This window comes from Triticum aestivum, chromosome 2D (genome assembly GCF_018294505.1).
Source record: "Triticum aestivum cultivar Chinese Spring chromosome 2D, IWGSC CS RefSeq v2.1, whole genome shotgun sequence".
NCBI lineage: Eukaryota > Viridiplantae > Streptophyta > Magnoliopsida > Poales > Poaceae > Triticum > Triticum aestivum.
In genome coordinates this window covers 478,084,728-478,105,953 of record NC_057799.1, presented here as the reverse complement: position 1 = coordinate 478,105,953, position 21,226 = coordinate 478,084,728, and the positions used below count along the sequence as shown (strand labels likewise).

At 50.8% G+C, this 21,226-nt stretch overlaps 1 protein-coding gene across 1 annotated transcript; it reads right to left on the bottom strand.

The window, feature by feature from the left end:
- Positions 1-1,112: 1,112 nt before the first annotated feature.
- LOC123049625 (putative GEM-like protein 8) lies at positions 1,113-2,638 on the bottom strand. The gene is made up of 2 exons (XM_044472525.1): positions 2,276-2,638; positions 1,113-2,163 (listed from the first exon to the last, which is right to left on the bottom strand). Exons 1-2 carry the CDS (start codon positions 2,466-2,468, stop codon positions 1,640-1,642), a joined length of 717 nt encoding a protein of 238 aa, XP_044328460.1. The 5' UTR covers positions 2,469-2,638; the 3' UTR covers positions 1,113-1,639.
- Positions 2,639-21,226: the final 18,588 nt, after the last annotated feature.

The window sequence follows — 21,226 nt, the reverse complement described above, 5'->3', positions numbered from 1 at the left end:
CACAAAATAGAGCAAATTTTGTAGTATAGCGTATCAAGTAGTGTGCTTGACAATTTTCATGCCATAAGGGATAGCAATGGTTCATTGGTGAAAAAAACAAAATTAAGTGTAACATTTGGTGCTCGACTTGTTTTTTTTTCATAGGTCAAAATGCTTTAGTTTTTCCCCTGGAAATTTGCATGTACTATCTGGGTGTGACAATGAACACATCTATTTTTTTCACAAAAAATAATATTTGCAAAATCCATTTTTGGTACGCATGAGCATGTGCTCCCTAGAGCCAAAATGGATTTCCGCAAAAATCAACACTACATACAAGTTACTATTCACACATTTCATCCTTGAATTGGCTAGGACTAGAAGATGTAGGGAAGAACGGGGAGGAGAAGAACGACAAGTACCCCTCTAGCAATGAATGGTGGGTGGAATGGAGGTGGAGCTTAATGGAGGCTAGGAATACGTTCAGGATGTCACTCGTCTTCCATGTCAGTGTGCATTTACAAAGTTGAATGGACCTTTGAGAATAATCTATATAGTTGTTTGTTGTTTTATGTCAATAGTATGTGTTAGTTTAACCCACTTAGTTAGATTGTAAATATGAAAATTTTCATCCTTATTGCAATGCACGGCGAAGGTGAGATGGGCGTCATATGGTTTTAAAGGAAAAGGCTCCAGCGAGAAATGTTTCACTACGGTGGAAAACCGAGTGCGAAGGGGAGGGTCGACAGGAAAAAGGGAGGATGCATCATGGCGTGGGGTTTTTGTGTTGGGCCCGTGTGTTGGAGATAACATGGCGGATAGTCTGTACAACCACATTTCTTCCCCATATATAGTCTGGATTTGGGGAGTCCGAACTGTTTAGACGTTGAATTATGGGCAGCCTCTGGGCGCCCGTTTGTTGACCGAATACGCCTTGATGTATGAGGAAGAAATGAGCATTAACCTTGAAGACGACTTTAATTATTTGTTTGCTTTATTTATATATGTATTATAACCAGTAGCAACGCACAGTCGTTCTACTAGTATTGTATGGTTCCATCTATGAGCAATTTTTCTTGATTGAAATCCAATTTAATGTAAATATTCAAAAATACTTTGAGCAAAACATTCAATAGGAAACATTTCAATGTAAATATTCAATTGAAAAGTCAAAAATGTCAACAGAACCAACACCTTAGTGTGTCATTCCATTCTAGTTCCTTTCCGAACCAAACACACCCTTCAGTGTGCCATTTCCTTCAGCATTATCATCACTCTCACCCGCGCCTCCACCACAGCTTGCTACTCGTACACACCGCGGCCCATCGACATCGGTTGCAGGCTTCCAGCACCTACCAATCCACATCGCCCGTTGATATGCCATTAGAGGGCCCCCGCTGCAAGGCTCGTGGCCGTGCTCGGGGCGTCCTCACGGCCATGCCCATGCTCACGCGGTTCGTCGTTCCCCTCCAGCCTCACGTATAGGGAGGTCGCGTAGGCTACCAGCTCGGGCGAGCGCCCGTCCTCACACCTTGCTGAGCTCCCGGCGGCGATGTTGCGCTGCGCATAGTCGCCGATGCCGGCGAGGTCTTCCAAATCACGATGCTGCCCGTGTTGTAAGTCGGACAGTGATCGGCGTCGCCGTGCGCTCGCGTAGCTTTCACGCCGCGGTAGGCCGCAAGCGCGTCCCGCTCCCGGTGCCCGCGCCCCGCGACGACTGCACCTTCATCCCACCCCCCGCGGCGCCGATGGCCTGCTCGAGGTGCTGCAGGGATGTCTGGTAGCTGACGAAGCCCATGAACCAGAACTCGAAGCCGTCGTCGGTCACCAGCTGGACGTACTTCTGCTCCGGCCGGTGCTGGTTCTCGCTCGGCCTGGCCGCCTTCACCCTCCTCAGCGGGACGGCCACCTTGTACGGCACCCGTACCGTGTTGCCCTTAGGCGAGGTCAGCGCCAGCGACCGGTCGCTGCGGAAGGCCACCTTCTCTGTGGATACGAAGAGCATCCCGGCGATCGGGCCGGCGGTCGTTGACAGGTAGCACTGCGAGGCATTCAGGAGCTTCTCGCCCTTCTCCACGGCGAACCACCGCCGGAAGACCTTCTCCACTCCGCCGGCCTGGAGGATTCTTGCGCCCAGCGACAGCTTGCCCCTCACGGTCTCGTACAGTTTTGGGCCTAGAGTCACTGCAGAACCATCAAGGGACATATGTTCACTGTCTAATTCCCAGCCGAAGCTACATATGAACAGGAAAGACTACAAAGATTCGTCCAGACGGACTGGAGAAGGAGGACTTACCATGCTCTCTGATTCCTCGAGCGAACTTGTCCCCTGGCCTGCCCGATTTGCCGCCGGTACGTGTGCTCGTCGAGTATTTTGCATCACCGTGGACATAGGTAGCTCCATCGCTGGTGAACTCCGGCTCCTCGATGCCGATGGCAGTGCTGCTCACTGGGATGCCGATCACATGCTGATGTCCTGCCTTCTCCATTTGCTGTTGGAATGAAGAACCGAAGACTCCTCTCTTGTAAGACGCGTAGGCGAAGAGAAGACTTTGTTCTGCTTCCTTCCTTTGCGCCTCAGCTTCCGGCCTCTGTCTTGAGGTTGTTGGTGCGTCTGTGGGTTTGTGGGTTGGTGCTGGAGCTCCGTGCTCTGAATGGGAAGGAGGGGGCGCCTTTTATAAGCTCTGGATTGGAACCTGTAAAAACTTAACCAAAAGCCGGGTGTTTATCCAATTAGCTTTTGAATTGAACAGTCACCCGCGCCCACCAGGATTCTGGATAAAACAAGTGCTTCCTAGGTGGAGCTGGACCCCTAGTGCCTGCCTAGTGTTGTGCTGCATGTGCAAGGGTCCACTGCAAAACTTTTGTGCGTGTCACAACTGACATCTAGTCATCCATGCATGGACCATGGTCGACCGCTGATTCCTTCGCCCAACCGGCTGTCACATGCACCCATGCAATTGGGGACTCCAGAAAAATCTGCCCTCCTTAAGGGCAAGTCCAACATGATCATCAAATCGCCGTAAATGTTTGGATCTCATACTTTTTTTCCTTCCAACAACACTCACTAAATTTGTTCGGACCGATCCGGACGACCAAAATCTCACAAATCGGAGTCAAACATAGGAAAGGTTTGCGGGCATTCGGACGACTGCCACGTCGGACTCCAACATGCCCAGTCCACTCAAAAACTCCATCCGAGCAGAGGTCGTATGCACCATTCTGATGCAGAGGCCGGGGAGCCCCCCCCTTTCAAAAAAAAACTCAAAAACTCCATCCGAGCTCACGCATTTGGACATTCCCATCAATGTTTTCACGGGAAAGCCAACGTGGAAGGCAACGCCTGTCGCCAGAGGCGGGGAAGAAGTCGGGCGGTGCGCAGGCGGCTAGTTAGACGGACCTCGTCCGACACAGCTTGTCATCTTCTTGGTGTAGCCTGCGCAATCAAGGGTCGTCCTAGCTAAAGCCACCCTACTACGACGCCTCCCAACACTTTGGTACGCAACAATCGCCGCCGTAGTCTACGTACTCCTTCACCTCAAGCCATCGAGTCCCGTTCACCGTTGACCTCAACACCGATTATTTCTTCATGTTGTTGCAATTGGCGGGGTTTGTCCGGTCGCACATGCATACTGTGGATCGCTCGTCCGTCGGTGCCCAATCACTTTTTGCCGGAATGCAGCATCCAAGTGGGACGGGGTAGACGATGAGGTGGGGATGAAAATTATCCATGACGTAGACATCTACGAAGATGGACAAGCGGAGGACTCTTAGCCAAGGAACAATCGCAGCCGGACACCCAACAAGTGGTCATCGTGTGCGGACCCACAGAAGAAGCGAAGGGGCTAAATTTCTTCCAAAAGAAGGATGAATTGTTGTGTGAGGCATGGTTGGTCACTAGTATCGATTCACTTTAGTGTGCGGCATTTTGGCAAAGTGTGCATATTCGGTTTCACGAGCAAAAGCACAACGATCCCTACCGCAAGGAAGTGCCCCATCAGCGGAACTAAAATTCGCTCAGCCATCGATGATACAATATTCAAGGGGTCGTCAACAAGTCTTGCGGTTTTTTCAAACAAGTGAAAACCTGATGGCCAAGTGGTGCAACAATCCGCGATCTCGTAAGTCTTGTGGCTCTATGTGTTGGTCAATTCATCGATTTGCTCAATGTTGGAACTTGTTTTTTTTTTGCGGGAACAATGTTGCAACTCGTTGACCATCCATTATCTTTCTTTGCTGCCCCATACGTGTGTGCGTGTTATATCACAAGATGGGGAAAAGAACTTCAATTATATGCATTGTTGGTTAAAGTTGAATGGACAAAGCAAGTGAAACTCCATGATTGCAAATTCTGTGAAGACCGTCATGATCAACGAAGGCAAAGGTTGTGAACTTGTGATCCAACCGTTCCAACACAAGGAGGGGTTGCTCTGACCAAGAAGATGATTAGGAACTAGGGGGAGCAAGTGAGGAGGAGGAGACGCGAGAAGGGGTGGCGACCAAGATGACGGAGAAGTTCGAGCACATCACGACGAAGGAGGAGGCAAGTATCGCATGCAATGAGATGAAGCAGGGGAAGAAGGCAGAGAGGTTTGGTGTCTTCATGGAGATGCAAGGTACGAAGGTGAAGCTCCAAGAGGAGAAGCTTGAGATCAAGGCCGTTTCGAAGGACTCCAAAATGCTATTCATGAAGACATCAAACTTGGATCCGACGCGGTGAAGATAATCCAAGCCTACCATGCAAGCATATTTAAGTGTTTCACATGAACGGAGAAGGCCGGCCAGTTGAATAATGAGGTCTTTGCCACATACAGCTGAACTCGGAGTCGTGGGAGGCCTTTAACATAGAGAACTTGACTGATAATTTTTAGGATTGATTGAATATGTTTGCAACTATTAAATGTATGCTTAAATTCTTATTGCTCAAGATATGTATGTCAAATGGAAGTGTCCGGATCAGTGGCAGACATTTGGTGCCTATGGTGAGATACGTTTTAATGATCCGTGTTAGAGTTGCCCTAACATTGTTGCCGGCCAGCCGGTCAGTTGTTGATCGATCCCTGTTTGTGCAAACTATGCAACGCAACCGAATTTCCACTTTTTTTTCTTCACATTAGTTTTAAGTTCCTTTTTTTTTGCGAAAAAGATTAGTTTTAAGTTCGTAGTGCAGTGTATTCAAAAGTTTGGAGTGCATGCAATGCCATGGTGCCACGAGTATGTACAGCGCACGTTACCGCACCTTTCCGCGAGATCATTCGGCGATGGTGATGCCGTGGCAGCAGGAGTGGATAAAATATGGGCGGCGGGGTCTGCCCCCACGAAGAAGAAGAAGTTAAGAAGGTTCGCGCCTGCATGGAAATGGAATGGAAGGCACCGTCACTACACGTTCGGCCAATCTCAGTCTCCTCTCCGTGCGTGCATGCGCTGCCATTGGATGATTGGAGTAGCTTTCTTTAGTTTCTCCTCTGAACTGCCTTTCTTCCATTCCATGGCGCCCGTGGTCTGAGTCAGCGTCGCGTCCGACGATGCGCCTCGTCAGCGAACCATCTCGGCACGGACGGTCGTGGCGGGCCTCGTGGGTTTGGTGGCGAGCCAGCCCAGCCAGATGGCTCTATTCATGCGACCCAGCTGTCATTTCCTATTTTTCTCAAAAAAAAAAAAAAACTGTCATTTTTGTTAACATCTGTGTTGTACCAATGTATTTGTACTAAGCCCGTTGTATTCTGTATAGCTGTTGTACCTGCCCTAGATCTTAGGATCACTAACCACTCTCCCGTTGTGGCCTGCGTGCCTCTTCTCACGGGAGACGTTGGGGCTTTCTCCCTCTATATATTGTACTCTGTAACACTCTCTGAATATACAACAGCAGCATATTGAGCCACTCCACTCTTCAACTTGGTATCAGAGCTCCATGGCGTTTGAGGACATCTTCGGCAACCTCCCTGCACCTGACGCCGCCGCTGCCGCGGCCGCCGCCGCCGCGGCCGCCGCCACCGCCGCCCAGTCCTCTCCTCCTCCTGGCTCCTCTGCTCCTCTTTCCACCTCCACTCCCGCTGCCACTTCCGCTCTCTCGACCATGGTCGTTCCCCCTGCTGATCCTTACCTCCTCAATTTCCATCAAGACCACATCTCCAACCACATCACCTTCAAACTAGATCCCTCCCAGAACAACTACATCAAGTGGCGCACGTTCTTCAACTGCGTCCTTCTTTAGCACCGCGTCCAGGATCACGTCCTCCACCCGCCCCCAGCCACACCTGATCCCTCCTGGCTCGCCATCGACCACCGCCTTCTCCTCTGGATTCTCTTCACACTGGCCGACCCCCTCCTCGAGCTCATCATGGGTGGCGCCGGGGACGCCTACACCGCCTAGACTCGCATCCGGGACTACTTCCAGGCCAAGAAGGGGGCCCAATACCTGCAGCTCACTCGCCAGTTTCGCAACCTCCAGCAGGGCGACCTCACTGTCTCGGAGTACGCCCGGCGCCTCAAGGCGCTCGCTGACGGTCTCGCGGACACCGGCAACACCGTCTCCGACCACGACCTCACGATGCAGCTCCTGCACGGCCTCGACACCCGCTTCGACACCATCCGTACGATCCTCGGCGACACGGTTCCCCTGCCTCCCTTCGCCGTCACTCGCTCTCGGCTGGAGCTTGCGGAGTACAACATCAACCTCCGCGCGACCGAGGCCGGATCCGCGACCCTCACCATCTCCGGCGGTCCCAGCTCCAACACTGACCGTGGCGGCCGCGGTGATCGTGGCGACCGCTTTGATCGCGGTGACCGCGCTCTCCCCACTGGCCGCGGCTCTGGTGGCGCCCGCGACAACGATGGTGGCGATCGTGGCCGTGGCCGTGGCCGTGGCCGCACCGGTGGGCGTGGCCGCGGTCGCTCGGATTCTGGTGGTCGCGGCTCCTCGTCCTCGTCGCAGTCGCCGTGGACCGGCTACTTCGCTCCCTTCGGCATGGCGTTGCCGGCTCCCCGCGCCGGCTGGATCCCTCCGAACGCCGCCGGCGTCCTCGGCCCGCGCCCGGGCGTTCACTCGCCGGCCTACCCCCACATGTACTCCGGCCCGCAGCAGCCGGGTCCCTCGTCGCTCCCGCCCGGCGCTCCTGGCTGGGATCACGCCGCCCTGTTCCAGCAGGCCTACAGCTAGCACGGCCTTCCCCAACAGAGCGCCGATTGGATCCTCGACTCCGGTGCTGCCACACACGTCACGGGTAACGCAGGTAACCTCTCCTCGTTCCGTCCTTTTTCAAAGCATAATTCCTCTAGCATAATTGTCGGCAACGGTGATCGCTTACCCATTACTGGCATCGGCTCCACCTCTCTCCCTCCCACAAATCTCTTTCTCCACGATGTAGTTGTCTGCCCTTCTATCGTTAAGGATCTTATCTCTGTTCGTAAACTTTCTTGTGATAACAATGTCTCTGTTGAGTTTAATACCTCCGGTTTTTCTGTGAAGGACTTTCCCACCAAGAGCCACATCATGACGTCCAGTAGCCCCGGTCGTCTCTACCCGTTTTATGGCAAGCACTCCATTGGCGGCACTGCATTCTTCACCACTTCCGACGATCTGTGCCACCAACGTCTTGGCCATCCGGGCAAGACCTCATTAGCTTCTAGTTCCCAAGACCCGATTGTAATAATGCTGCTAGATCACCATGTACGGCCTGCCAACTTGGACGGCAGCCTCGTCTTTCTTTTAATTCTTCCAATAATTGTACTAGTGCTCCCTTCCAACTTATTCACTGTGATCTATGGACCGCTCCAGTTACGAGCTTTTCGGGTTATCAATATTATCTTATTGTGCTTGACGACTTTTCACATTACTCTTGGGCTTTTCCCCTACGCAACAAATCTGAGACATCCTCCACCCTCCAACGCTTTTTTACTTACATTCTCACACAGTTTAACACTCTCATCAAATGCATGCAATGTGATAACGGCGGCGAATTCATCAACACGTCCCTCTGTACCTTCTTCTCCGACCATGGCATTGTCTATCGCCTCTCCTGCCCCCATACCTCTCCCCAAAATGGCAAGGCCGAACGCATGATACGCACCACAAACGATGTCGTTCGCACTCTACTCATCCACGCCTCTCTCCCTCCACCATTTTGGGTCGAGGCTTTACACACTGCCACACACTTGCTTAATCAGCGCCCTACCTCTAAAACCACACCTTACACCCCCTTCTTCCTTCTCACCGGCGTCCAACCTCGCTACGATCACCTTCGCGTTTTCGGTTGTTTATGTTTTCCTAATCTTTACGCCACTACCCCACACAAACTAGCGCCACGCTCCACACGGTGTGTTTTTCTCGGTTATCCCTTAGAGCACAAAGGGTACCGCTGCTTTGATCTCACTTCCTGACGCGTCATCATCTCGAGGCACGTTATTTTTGATGAGACGATTTTTCCCTACCAGCTTCCCACACCGGCGCCCACCAATCCTCCCTCCACACCCGATTCGGCCTCTGCGCGCCCGCCCGTGCGCACGATCCGCTCCGGGATCCCCACCCCACCTACCTCGTCCGCCAGCGGTCCCACCAAATCCGCCTCGTCCGCCGATCCGCCTAACCCCGCCTCCCACGCGTCCGCTCGCTTCCCCACCGAGCCGACCGCGTCTGCCAACCCTACTCCCGCTTGCGACGCGGCCCCTTCCCACTCGTCCGCCCCGGATTCTCCTCCCCCGCCCACGTCGGCCTTCCTCGGATCGCCCCCCGCAATCTCCCTCGGATCTGCCGCCGATCCCGCGCCTGCCTCACCTGCCCCATCTGCTTCGGGCCCCACAACATCTTCCTCGCATGCAGCGCCGTCCACCCCTAGTCCTCCACGTCGCCCCGTTCAACCCGTCGCCCCTCCCATTAATTCACATAAAATGACAACTAGGGCCAAACGTGGCTTCGCTCAACCACGCCGTCTCTTCTCCCTGACCTCCTCTCCTGCCATTTCTCCTCTTCCCTCCTCATATAAATCTGCCTTAAAAGATCACTATTGGTATGATGCTATGTGTTGAGGATATAACCATTAGAGTCACCCGCCCAGGAGGGGCCGGGTTACGTCATAATGGTCATCACGCGAAGCCCAGTACCAAGCTTGAAGACGGCTGATTAGATAATGGGCTTAAGACCCGGAGGAGGCTTAAGGCCCGTAGTGATAAACCGCCGTATGGCAAGACTTGTAGTGTAAGGCAAGAATAGTTGAGAGTCCGAGCCGGACACTCTTATGAGCTGGCCGGGACTCTGAGAGCCGCTGGGCGTCAACCTCTCTATATAAAGGGACGACCCGGCGGCGGTTTAGGGACAAGTAAGATCTCATCGAGAACCAGGCATAGCAATCAAGCTCCCTGGTCATCGAAACCATAATCAATACCACCTCAACTGGACGTAGGCTTTTACCTTCACCGTAAGGGGCCGAACCAGTATAACCCCCGTGTTCCTTGTCCCGTTTAACCCCTTTAAGCTTCCTAGCTGCGATGGCTCCACGACTAAGTCCTAGCTCGAGGACATCTCCCGTGACAATTCCACGACAGTTGGCGCCCACCGTGGGGCCAGCGCACGGTGGATTTGAGTTCTTGAATGGCAGCTTCGAAGGGCTCAAGGGATACGCTGTGGGCCGGTTGACCAAGAGTCGTCGTGGCAAGATCTACATCGACGATGCAAACTGGGGTCCCGACGCCGGCTCAGTTGAGTACGGGTACCGGGTCCCCTTCGGCGGAATTCATGTTTTCATTGGCAAGATTGGTGATCTGGGCCCTGAGCCGGATCTCTGCGCCGATCTCATCGAGACGGCTCAGCGCGCGCTACCCGCCCGGGCTCTACCTGCCTTGAAGCATGCTTTTGTGGGATGTGTTCATGGAGGACTCTCCGAAGGATCTGGATCTGGTGATGAGACGGCCGCCGGCTCGGACGGCGAGTCATCTACGGATGAGTCAAATTCGTTGTATCAACTTCAAGATGGCAGGCTCAGGGGTTGTTCCGATGGCGATAGCATTCCGGACCCTTTTGAACCGCCGAGCCGGGTTGGAATCTTCATGGCCAGCGCGCAACCTGTTCAAACCCCCGCCTCCGGGTCAGGAAGCCCGGTGCCTTCACCGGCTCAGGTGCCGATGGATCTCACAGACAAGCTGACGGTCCTATTGACCGCTACGGTGGCTCCGGCGGATCAAGTTCAGCATGACGCGGAGGTGGCACAGTTAAAGTTGGATCTAGCAAAGGCCAAGGAGGATCTGGCGGTGGAGGGGATCAGGATGGCTGCAGAGAGGGCGGCTCTCGACGCCCAGCCTCAGCTCATTCAGGCACAGTCCTTCCGGCTCACGATGGATCAAAACGCATCCAATGAGGTCATGAGAAGGAGGCATCAAAAGGCCCAATCTCGACTCCCTCCGGTTTACGATCCTCGAAACCTCTTCAACACGCCGGGTGCAGGGTCTAGTAACCCGCCGGAGATCATAGGGCCCGGGGCTGGGACACCAATTCAGCCCCAAGTGATGGGACCTCCCCGGGTGAACCCTGCCCCGCCTCAGTACGTGCCAATACCACCGGGTCATTATGCCAACCCGCTGGAAAACATGGTCGCCGCGGCGGCACGGCTGGCGGCTCTCCCAATTGATGGCGACTCTCCAACGGCGGTTGAAACCCGCCGGGTCAGAGAACTCCTTCAGACAGCTCTGGCGCAGCAAGAGGCGTACTCTTATAGCCGGGACAGGATCCATTCAACCCCTCGTCCAGGCCGGAGCCCGAGTTATAGCAGACACATGGTCTCAGCGACCGGCTCAAGTAATGTCCGACGCCGTGACTTGCCACCTGGCCACGGCCCGGCTCATAACGGGGCCTTTCACGCAGCAGACCAAGACAGAGCACGGCAAGAGGCGGAGCAGGTGCCTCAGTTGACGGCTTACCAGACACCCCCGGCTTATCCGACGGCTTCCGTCGACGTGGGTATCCCTACGAGGACTGGAGGTGTCCCTTGTTTAGTGCCGGCTCTCCGCAATGAACGTCTACCCAAGGACTTCAAAGGGCCTAGGAAGGTGCCTAATTACACGGCTGATTTACAACCCGGAGCCTGGATCGAGAGTTACGAGATGGCCATGGAATTGCTGGAGGTCAGCGAAGCGGCGATGGCCAAGTACTTCACCATGATGTTAGATGGGACTGCCCGCACTTGGTTGAAAGGGCTGCCGCCGAATTCTATCGGGTCTTGGGCTGAGCTGAAAGCCCGGTTCATCCAAAACTTCAAAGATACCTGTAGGCAGTCTATGTCAATTGTGGATTTGACTAACTGTAAACAGCAGGAGGGTGAGTCTACGACACATTGGGTTCGCCGGGTCAAAGAGATAATACATTCATCTGATAAGATGGATGCCGGCTCTGCAGTCTTAATGTTGGAGCAGAATTGTCGTTTCCTGCCCCTGAAGATGAAACTCGGGCGGCTCAAGCGCGACTGCAATGATATGGGTACGCTGATGGCGGCTCTCGTCAAGTACGCCGACTCTGATAGTACCAAGGACCCCGCGTCAGATGATGAAAGGACAGGGAAGGGAAAGAAGAACGGCAATGGCAAGGGTCCTCAGCATAACCCGGCAAACCAAGGAGGTAACAAGCGTAAGGCTGATGGCAGCATGGAGTTTGTGGCCAATGCCAGCTCACAGGGTAACAACCAGCGACGTAAAGGGAGGCCACCTCCCCGAGCCGTCGGTTCAGGCCCAATGCTTGAGCAACTGTTGAATGAGCCTTGTCCAAGGCATGGCTCCAGGGAGAAGCTAGCTACTCATCTATGAAAAGATTGCGCAGTCATGAAGGCCTTTAAGAATTCCAACGCCTTTAATGGCAACAATGGCCCGGGCGGCGGCTCAGGCGCCAGCGGCTTTCATGGCCCGGGCGGCGGCTCAAATTCCAATCCTCAGAATGTTCAAGGGGGCTTTAATCAGCAGTCCGGCCAGGGGCATCAACAACAATAGGGGGGATACCAGACCAATCCAAAGCAGCTCAATGGTGGACAGTATCATGTGTTTACCACCAGTCTGTGTAAGCGAGATCATAAGCTTCATAAGAGGGTTGTGAATGCTGTTGAGCCGGCGGTTCCACGCTATTTAAGATGGTCTGAGCAGCCTATTGTGTGGAGTAGGGAGGATCACCCTCCCCGGGTTGATAATCCGGGTCACCTGGCCCTGGTGGTGGCTCCTCAGGTGGGAGGATATAAGTTCACTAAGGTGCTCATGGATGGAGGCAGCAGCATCAACGTCCTCTATTATGAGACCTTCCGTCGTATGGGGTTGATTGATAAGAACCTCAGCCAGTCCAATACTGTTTTCCATGGTGTGGTGCCTGGTAAGTCGGCTTATCCAGTTGGTAAGATCGAACTGGAAGTGGCCTTTGGAGATGAATACAACTACAGGGTGGAAAAATTGACCTTTGAGGTGGTCAACATAAGAAGTCCATACCATGCCATATTTGGGCGGCCGGCTTACGCCAAGTTCATGTCACGGCCGTGTTACGTATACTTACAGCTCAAGATGCCGGGTCACAATGGGACCATTACGGTTCATGGCAGCCGAAAGATAGCCTTGGAGTGTGAGGAAGGCGACGCGGCTTATGCAGAATCTGTTTGTGCAACAGAGGAGCTGAAGTTTTACAAGGATAATGTCGACCCAACAGATATGACATCTCTAAAAAACCGACCACGGAGAATGAGCCGGCAATGAAATCTAAGTCAGCTGATGAGACTAAACTTGTTGATTTTGTTCCAGGTGACTCATCTCAGCAGTTTAGCATCAGCGCCAATCTGGATCCAAAATAGGAAAGCGCGCTCATCGAGTTCATCCGTGGGAATAGGGACATTTTTGCATGGAAACCTTCTGACATGCCAGGTGTACCTAGAAAACTCGCTAAGCACACTCTCAATATTTATCCGAAATTTAAGCCGGTCAGGCAATTCCTTCGGCGGTTTAATGAAGAGAGGCGGAAAGCCATTGGTGAGGAGGTGGCCCGGCTCTTGGCAGCCGGGTTTATTGTCGAAGTCTTTCATCCAGAATGGTTAGCTAACCCGGTGCTCGTGCTCAAGAAGAATGGCACCTGGCGGATGTGTGTGGACTACACGGACTTAAATAAGGCGTGTCCGGCTGATCCTTTTGCTCCCCCCGTATTGATCAAATTATTGATGCTACGGCGGGTTGTGAACGCTTAAGTTTCCTGGATGCTTATTCTGGATACCATCAGATTAAAATGGCGGTTAAGGACCAGGAGAAGACGGCGTTTATCACTCCCTTTGGAGCCTTCTGTTATGTATCTATGCCTTTTGGACTCAAGAGTGCACAGGCGACTTACCAGCGTTGTGTGCAGAATTGTCTTCATAGCCAGATTGGGCGCAATGTTCACGCCTATGTGGATGATATCGTGGTTAAGACCAAGGAGAAGGAGACCCTGGTAGATGACCTTAGAGAAACCTTTGATAATCTTCAGGTTTACAAGATGATGCTTAACCCGGCCAAGTGTGTTTTTGGTGTTCCTGCAGGCAAACTCTTGGGTTTCCTGGTTTCCAACAGAGGCATTGAAGCTAACCCGAAAAAGATAAAGGCTATCACCTCTCTGGCTAAGCCAGCGTGCATCAACGACGTCCAGCGTCTAGCAGGCCGCATCGCTGCTTTGAGCCGGTTTATAAGCCGTTTGGGTGAAAAGGCCATGCCACTGTACCAGTTGATGAAGAAGACTGATGACTTTGTCTGGAATGATGCTGCAAATACTGCTTTTGAGGACTTGAAGAGACAGCTGGCTGAGCCCCCAGTCCTCGCTGCTCCGGTTGACAAGGAGCCCTTATTACTGTATGTAGCTGCTAACACACGAGCCATCAGTGTGGCTGTGGTGGTGGAGCGCAAGGAAGAGGGTGTTGGAAATATGCCCTAGAGGCAATAATAAATGGTTATTATTATATTTCTTTGTTCATGATAATTGTCTATTGTTCATGCTATAATTGTGTTATCCGGAAATCGTAACACATGTGTGAATACATAGACCACAACGTGTCCCTAGTAAGCCTCTAGTTGACTAGCTCGTTGATCAACAGATAGTCATGGTTTCCTGACTATGGACATTGGATGTCATTGATAACGGGATCACATCATTAGGAGAATGATGTGATGGACAAGACCCAATCCTAAGCATAGCATAAACGATCGTGTAGTTTCGTTTGCTAGAGCTTTTCCAATGTCAAGTATCTTTTCCTTAGACCATGAGATCGTGCAACTCCCGGATACCGTAGGAGTACTTTGGGTGTGCCAAACGTCACAACGTAACTGGGTGACTATAAAGGTGCATTACGGGTATCTCCGAAAGTATCTGTTGGGTTGGCACGGATCGAGACTGGGATTTGTCACTCCGTGTGACGGAGAGGTATCTCTGGGCCCACTCGGTAATGCATCATCATAATGAGCTCAATGTGACTAAGGCGTTAGTCACGGGATCATGCATTGCGGTACGAGTAAAGAGACTTGCCGGTAACGAGATTGAACAAGGTATTGGGATACCGACGATCGAATCTTGGGCAAGTAACATACCGATTGACAAAGGGATTGTATACGGGATTGACTGAATCCTCGACATCGTGGTTCATCCGATGAGATCACCGTGGAACATGTGGGAACCAACATGGGTATCCAGATCCCGCTATTGGTTATTGACCGGAGAGGCGTCTCGGTCATGTCTGCATGTCTCCCGAACCCGTAGGGTCTACACACTTAAGGTTCGATGACGCTAGGGTTGTAGAGATATGTGTATGCGGAAACCCGAAAGTTGTTCAGAGTCCCGGATGAGATCCCGGATGTCACGAGGAGTTCCGTAATGGCCCGGAGGTGAAGAATTATATATAGGAAGTCAAGTTTCGGCCACCGGGAATGTTTCGGGGGTCACCGGTATTGTACCGGGAGCACCGGAAGGGTCCCGGGGGTCCACCGGGTGGGGCCACCTATCCCGGAGGGCCCCATGGGCTGAAGTGGGAGGGCAACCAGCCCTTAGAGGGCTGGGGCGCCCCCCATGGGCCTCCCCCCTGCGCCTAGGGTTGGAAACCCTAGGGCGGGGGGGCGCCCCACTTGCCTTGGGGGGCAAGTCACCCCCCTTGGCCGCCGCCCCCCCTCCAGATGGATCTTGGCCGGCGGCCCCCCCCTCACAGGGGGCCTATATAAAGGGGGGGGGAAGGAGGGCAGCAACATTACAGCCTTGGGCGCCTCCCTCCTCCCCTGCTACACCTCTCCCTCTCGCAGAAGCTCGGCGAAGCCCTGCCGAGACCCGCTACATCCACCACCACGCCGTCGTGCTGCTGGATCTCCATCAACCTCTCCTTCCCCTTGCTGGATCAAGAAGGAGGAGACGTCACTGCACCGTACGTGTGTTGAACGCGGAGGTGCCGTCCGTTCGGCACTCGGTCATCGGTGATTTGGATCACGGCGAGTATGACTCCATCATCCACGTTCATTGGAACGCTTCCGCTCGCGATCTACAAGGGTATGTAGATGCACTCCTTTCCCTCGTTGCTAGTATACTCCATAGATGGATCTTGGTGAGCGTAGGAAAATTTTAAAATTATGCTACGATTCCCAACAGTGGAATCATGAGCCAGGCCTATGCGTAGTTACTATGCACGAGTAGAACACAAAGCAGTTGTGGGCGTTGATGTTGCCAATTCTTCTTGCCGCTACTAGTCGTTTCTTGTTTCGGCGGCATTGTAGGATGAAGCGGCCCGGACCGACCTTACACGTACGCTTACGTGAGACAGGTTCCACCGACTGACATGCACTAGTTGCATAAGGTGGCTAGCGGGTGTCTGTCTCTCCTACTTTAGTCGGAACGGATTCGATGAAAAGGGTCCTTATGAAGGGTAAATAGAAATTGGCAAATCACGTTGTGGTCATACGTAGGTAAGAAACGTTCTTGCTAGAAACCTACAAACCACGTAAAAACTTGCAACAACAATTAGAGGACGTCTAACTTGTTTTTGCAGCAAGTGTTATGTGATGTGATATGGCCAGAAGATGTGATGAATGATATATGTGATGTATGAGATTGATCATATTCTTGTAATAGGAATCACGACTTGCATGTCGATGAGTATGACAACCGGCAGGAGCCATAGGAGTTGTCTTTATTATTTTGCATGACCTGCGTGTCATTGAATAACGCCATGTAAATTACTTTACTTTGTTGCTAAACGCGTTAGCCATAGAAGTAGAAGTAATCGTTGGCGTGACGACTTCATGAAGACACAATGATGGAGATCATGGTGTCATGCCGGTGACGAAGATGATCATGGTGCCCCGAAGATGGAGATCAAAGGAGCAAATGATATTGGCCATATCATGTCACTATTTGATTGCATGTGATGTTTATCATGTTTTTGCATCTTATTTGCTTAGAACGACGGTAGTAAGTAAGATGATCCCTTATGATAATTTCAAGAAAAGTGTTCCCCCTAACTGTGCACCGTTGCGAAGGTTCGTTGTTTCGAAGCACCACGTGATGATCGGGTGTGATAGATTCTAACGTTCGAATACAACGGGTGTTGACGAGCCTAGCATGTACAGACATGGCCTCGGAACACACGCAATACACTTAGGTTGACTTGACGAGCCTAGCATGTACAGACATGGCCTCGGAACACGGAGGACCGAAAGGTCGAGCATGAGTCGTATAGAAGATACGATCAACATGGAGATGTTCACCGATCTTGACTAGTCCGTCTCACGTGATGATCGGACACGGCCTAGTTAACTCGGATCATGTTTCACTTAGATGACTAGAGGGATGTCTATCTGAGTGGGAGTTCATTGAATAATTTGATTAGATGAACTTAATTATCATGAACTTAGTCTAAAATCTTTACACTATGTCTTGTAGATCAAATGGCCAACGTTGTCCTCAATTTCAACGCGTTCCTAGAGAAAACCAAGCTGAAAGATGATGGCAGCAACTATACGGACTGGGTCCGGAACCTGAGGATCATCCTCATAGTAGCCAAGAAAGATTATGTCTTAGAAGCACCGCTAGGTGATGCACCAATCCCAGAAAACCAAGACGTTATGAACGCTTGGCAGCAGCGTGCTGATGATTACTCCCTCGTTCAGTGCGGCATGCTTTACAGCTTAGAACCGGGTCTCCAAAAGCGTTTTGAGAAACATGGAGCATATGAGATGTTCGAGGAGCTGAAATTGGTTTTCCAAGCTCATGCCCGGGTCGAGAGATATGAAGTCTCCGACAAGTTCTTCAGCTGTAAAATGGAGGAAAATAGTTCTATAAGTGAGCACATACTCAGAATGTCTGGGTTGCACAACCGCTTGACTCAGCTGGGAGTTAATCTCCCGGATGACGCGGTCATTGACAGAATCCTTCAGTCGCTTCCACCAAGCTACAAGAGCTTTGTGATGAACTTCAATATGCAGGGGATGGAAAAGACCATTCCTGAGATATATTCAATGCTGAAATCAGCGGAGGTGGAGATCAGAAAAGAACATCAAGTGTTGATGGTGAATAAAACCACTAAGTTCAAGAAGGACAAGGGTAAGAAGAACTTCAAGAAGGACGGCAAGGGAGTTGCTGCGCCCGGTAAGCCAGGTTCCGGGAAGAAGCCAAGGAATGGACCCAAGCCCGAGACTGAGTGCTTTTATTGCAAGGGAAGTGGTCACTGGAAGCGGAACTGCCCCAAATACTTAACGGACAAGAAGGCCGGCAACACCAAAGGTATATGTTATATACATATAATTGATGTGTACCTTACCAGTACTCGTAGTAGCTCCTGGGTATTTGATACCGGTGCGGTTGCTCATATTTGTAACTCAAAATAGGAACTACGGAATAAACGGAGACTGGCGAAGGACGAGGTGACGATGCGCGTCGGGAATGGTTCCATGGTCGATGTGATCGCCGTCGGCACGCTACCTCTGCATCTACCCACGGGATTAGTTTTAAACCTCAATAATTGTTATTTAGTGCCAGCTTTGAGCATGAACATTGTATCTGGATCTCGTTTAATTCGAGATGGCTACTCATTTAAATCCGAGAATAATGGTTGTTCCATTTATTTGAGAGATATGTTTTATGGTCATGCCCCGCTGGTCAATGGTTTATTTTTGATGAATCTCGAACGTGATGTTACACATATTCATAGTGTGAATACCAAAAGATGTAAAGTTGATAACGATAGTCCCACATACTTGTGGCACTGCCGCCTTGGTCACATTGGTGTCAAGCGCATGAAGAAGCTCCATGCAGATGGACTTTTGGAGTCTCTTGATTACGAATCATTTGACACGTGCGAACCATGCCTCATGGGTAAGATGACCAAGACTCCGTTCTCCGGAACAATGGAGCGAGCAACCAACTTATTGGAAATCATACATACCGATGTGTGTGGTCCAATGAGTGTTGAGGCTCGCGGAGGATATCGTTATGTTCTCACTCTCACTGATGACTTAAGTAGATATGGGTATGTCTACCTAATGAAACACAAGTCTGAAACCTTTGAAAAGTTCAAGGAATTTCAGAGTGAGGTTGAGAATCAACGTGACAGGAAAATAAAATTCTTACGATCAGATCGTGGTGGAGAATATTTAAGTCACGAGTTTGGTACACACTTAAGGAAATGTGGAATAGTTTCACAACTCACGCCGCCTGGAACACCTCAGAGAAACGGTGTGTCCGAACGTCGTAATCGCACTCTATTGGATATGGTGCGATCTATGATGTCTCTTACCGATTTACCGCTCTCATTTTGGGGCTATGCTTTAGAGACTGCCGCATTCACTTTAAATAGGGCTCCGTCGAAATCCGTTGAGACGACACCGTATGAATTATGGTTTGGGAAGAAACCTAAGCTGTCGTTTCTAAAAGTTTGGGGATGCGATGCTTATGTCAAGAAACTTCAACCTGAAAAGCTCGAACCCAAGTCGGAAAAATGCGTCTTCATAGGATACCCTAAGGAAACTATTGGGTATACCTTCTACCTCAGATCCGAAGGCAAGATCTTCGTTGCCAAGAACGGGTCCTTTCTAGAGAAGGAGTTTCTCTCGAAAGAATTGAGTGGGAGGAAAGTGGAACTTGATGAGGTGATAGTCACCCCTTCCGAACCGGAAAGTAGCGCAGCGCGGGAAGATGTTCCTGTGGTGCCTACACCGACTGGGGAGGAAGTTAATGATGATGATCATGAAGCTTCGGATCAAGTTCTACTGAACTTCGTAGGTCCACAAGGACACGTTCCGCACCAGAGTGGTACGGCAACCCTGTCCTGGAAATCATGTTGTTAGACAACGGTGAACCTTCGAACTATGAAGAAGCGATGGCGGGCCCGGATTCCGACAAATGGCTAGAAGCCATGAAATCCGAGATAGGATCCATGTATGAAAACGAAGTATGGACTTTGACTGACTTGCCCGATGATCGGCGAGCCATAGAAAACAAATGGATCTTTAAGAAGAAGACGGACGCGGATGGTAATGTGACCATCTACAAAGCTCGACTTGTCGCTAAGGGTTATCGACAAGTTCAAGGGGTTGACTACGATGAGACTTTCTCACCCGTAGCGAAGCTGAAGTCCGTCCGAATCATGTTAGCAATTGCCGCATACTATGATTATGAGATATGGCAGATGGACGTCAAAACGGCATTCCTTAACGGCTTCCTTAAGGAAGAGTTGTATATGATGCAGCCGGAAGGTTTTGTCGATCCTAAGAATGCTAACAAAGTATGCAAGCTCCAGCGCTCAATCTATGGGCTGGTGCAAGCATCTCGGAGTTGGAACATTCGCTTTGATGAGATGATCAAAGCGTTTGGGTTTACACAGACTTATGGAGAAGCCTGTGTTTACAAGAAAGTGAGTGGGAGCTCTGTAGCATTTCTCATATTATATGTGGATGACATACTATTGATGGGAAATGATATAGAATTCTTGGAAAGTATAAAGGCCTATTTGAATAAGTGTTTTTCAATGAAGGACCTTGGAGAAGCTGCTTATATATTAGGCATCAAGATCTATAGAGATAGATCAAGACGCCTCATTGGTCTTTCACAGAGTACATACCTTGACAAGATATTGAAGAAGTTCAATATGGATCAGTCCAAGAAGGGGTTCTTGCCTGTATTGCAAGGTGTGCAATTGAGCACGGCTCAATGCCCGACCACGGCAGAAGATATAGAAAAGATGAGTGTCATCCCCTATGCCTCGGCCATAGGGTCTATTATGTATGCCATGCTGTGTACCAGACCTGATGTAAACCTTGCCGTAAGTTTGGTAGGAAGGTACCAAAGTAATCCCGGCATGGAACACTGGACAGCGGTCAAGAATATCCTGAAGTACCTGAAGAGGACTAAGGATATGTTTCTCGTTTATGGAGGTGACGAAGAGCTCGTCGTAAAGGGTTACGTCGACGCTAGCTTCGACACAGATCTGGATGACTCGAAGTCACAAACCGGATACGTGTATATTTTGAATGGAGGAGCAGTAAGCTGGTGCAGTTGCAAGCAAAGCGTCGTGGCGGGATCTACATGTGAAGCGGAGTACATGGCAGCCTCGGAGGCAGCACAGGAAGCAGTCTGGATGAAGGAGTTCATTACCGACCTAGGGGTGATTCCCAATGCGTCGGGCCCGATGACTCTCTTCTGTGACAACACTGGAGCTATTGCCCTTGCGAAGGAGCCCAGGTTTCACAGGAAGACCAGGCATATCAAGCGTCGCTTCAACTCCATTCGTGAAAGTGTTCAAAATGGAGACATAGATATTTGTAAAGTACATACGGACCTGAATGTAGCAGATCCGTTGACTAAACCTCTCCCTAGGGCAAAACATGATCAACACCAGGACGCAATGGGTGTTCGATTCATCACAATGTAACTAGATTATTGACTCTAGTGCAAGTGGGAGACTGTTGGAAATATGCCCTAGAGGCAATAATAAATGGTTATTATTATATTTCTTTGTTCATGATAATTGTCTATTATTCATGCTATAATTGTATTGTCCGGAAATCGTAATACATGTGTGAATACATAGACCACAACGTGTCCCTAGTAAGCCTCTAGTTGACTAGCTCGTTGATCAACAGATAGTCATGGTTTCCTGACTATGGACATTGGATGTCATTGATAACGGGATCACATCATTAGGAGAATGATGTGATGGACAAGACCCAATCCTAAGCATAGCATAAAAGATCGTGTAGTTTCGTTTGCTAGAGCTTTTCCAATGTCAAGTATCTTTTCCTT

Bases quoted from the DNA above. Each gene is read 5' to 3' on its own strand.
- LOC123049625 (XM_044472525.1), bottom strand. From the start codon at position 2,468: ATGGAGAAGGCAGGACATCAGCATGTGATCGGCATCCCAGTGAGCAGC. The intron at 2,164-2,275 runs GTAAGTCCTCCT...ATGGTTCTGCAG, and splicing joins TCGAGGAATCAGAGAGCATG to TGACTCTAGGCCCAAAACTG.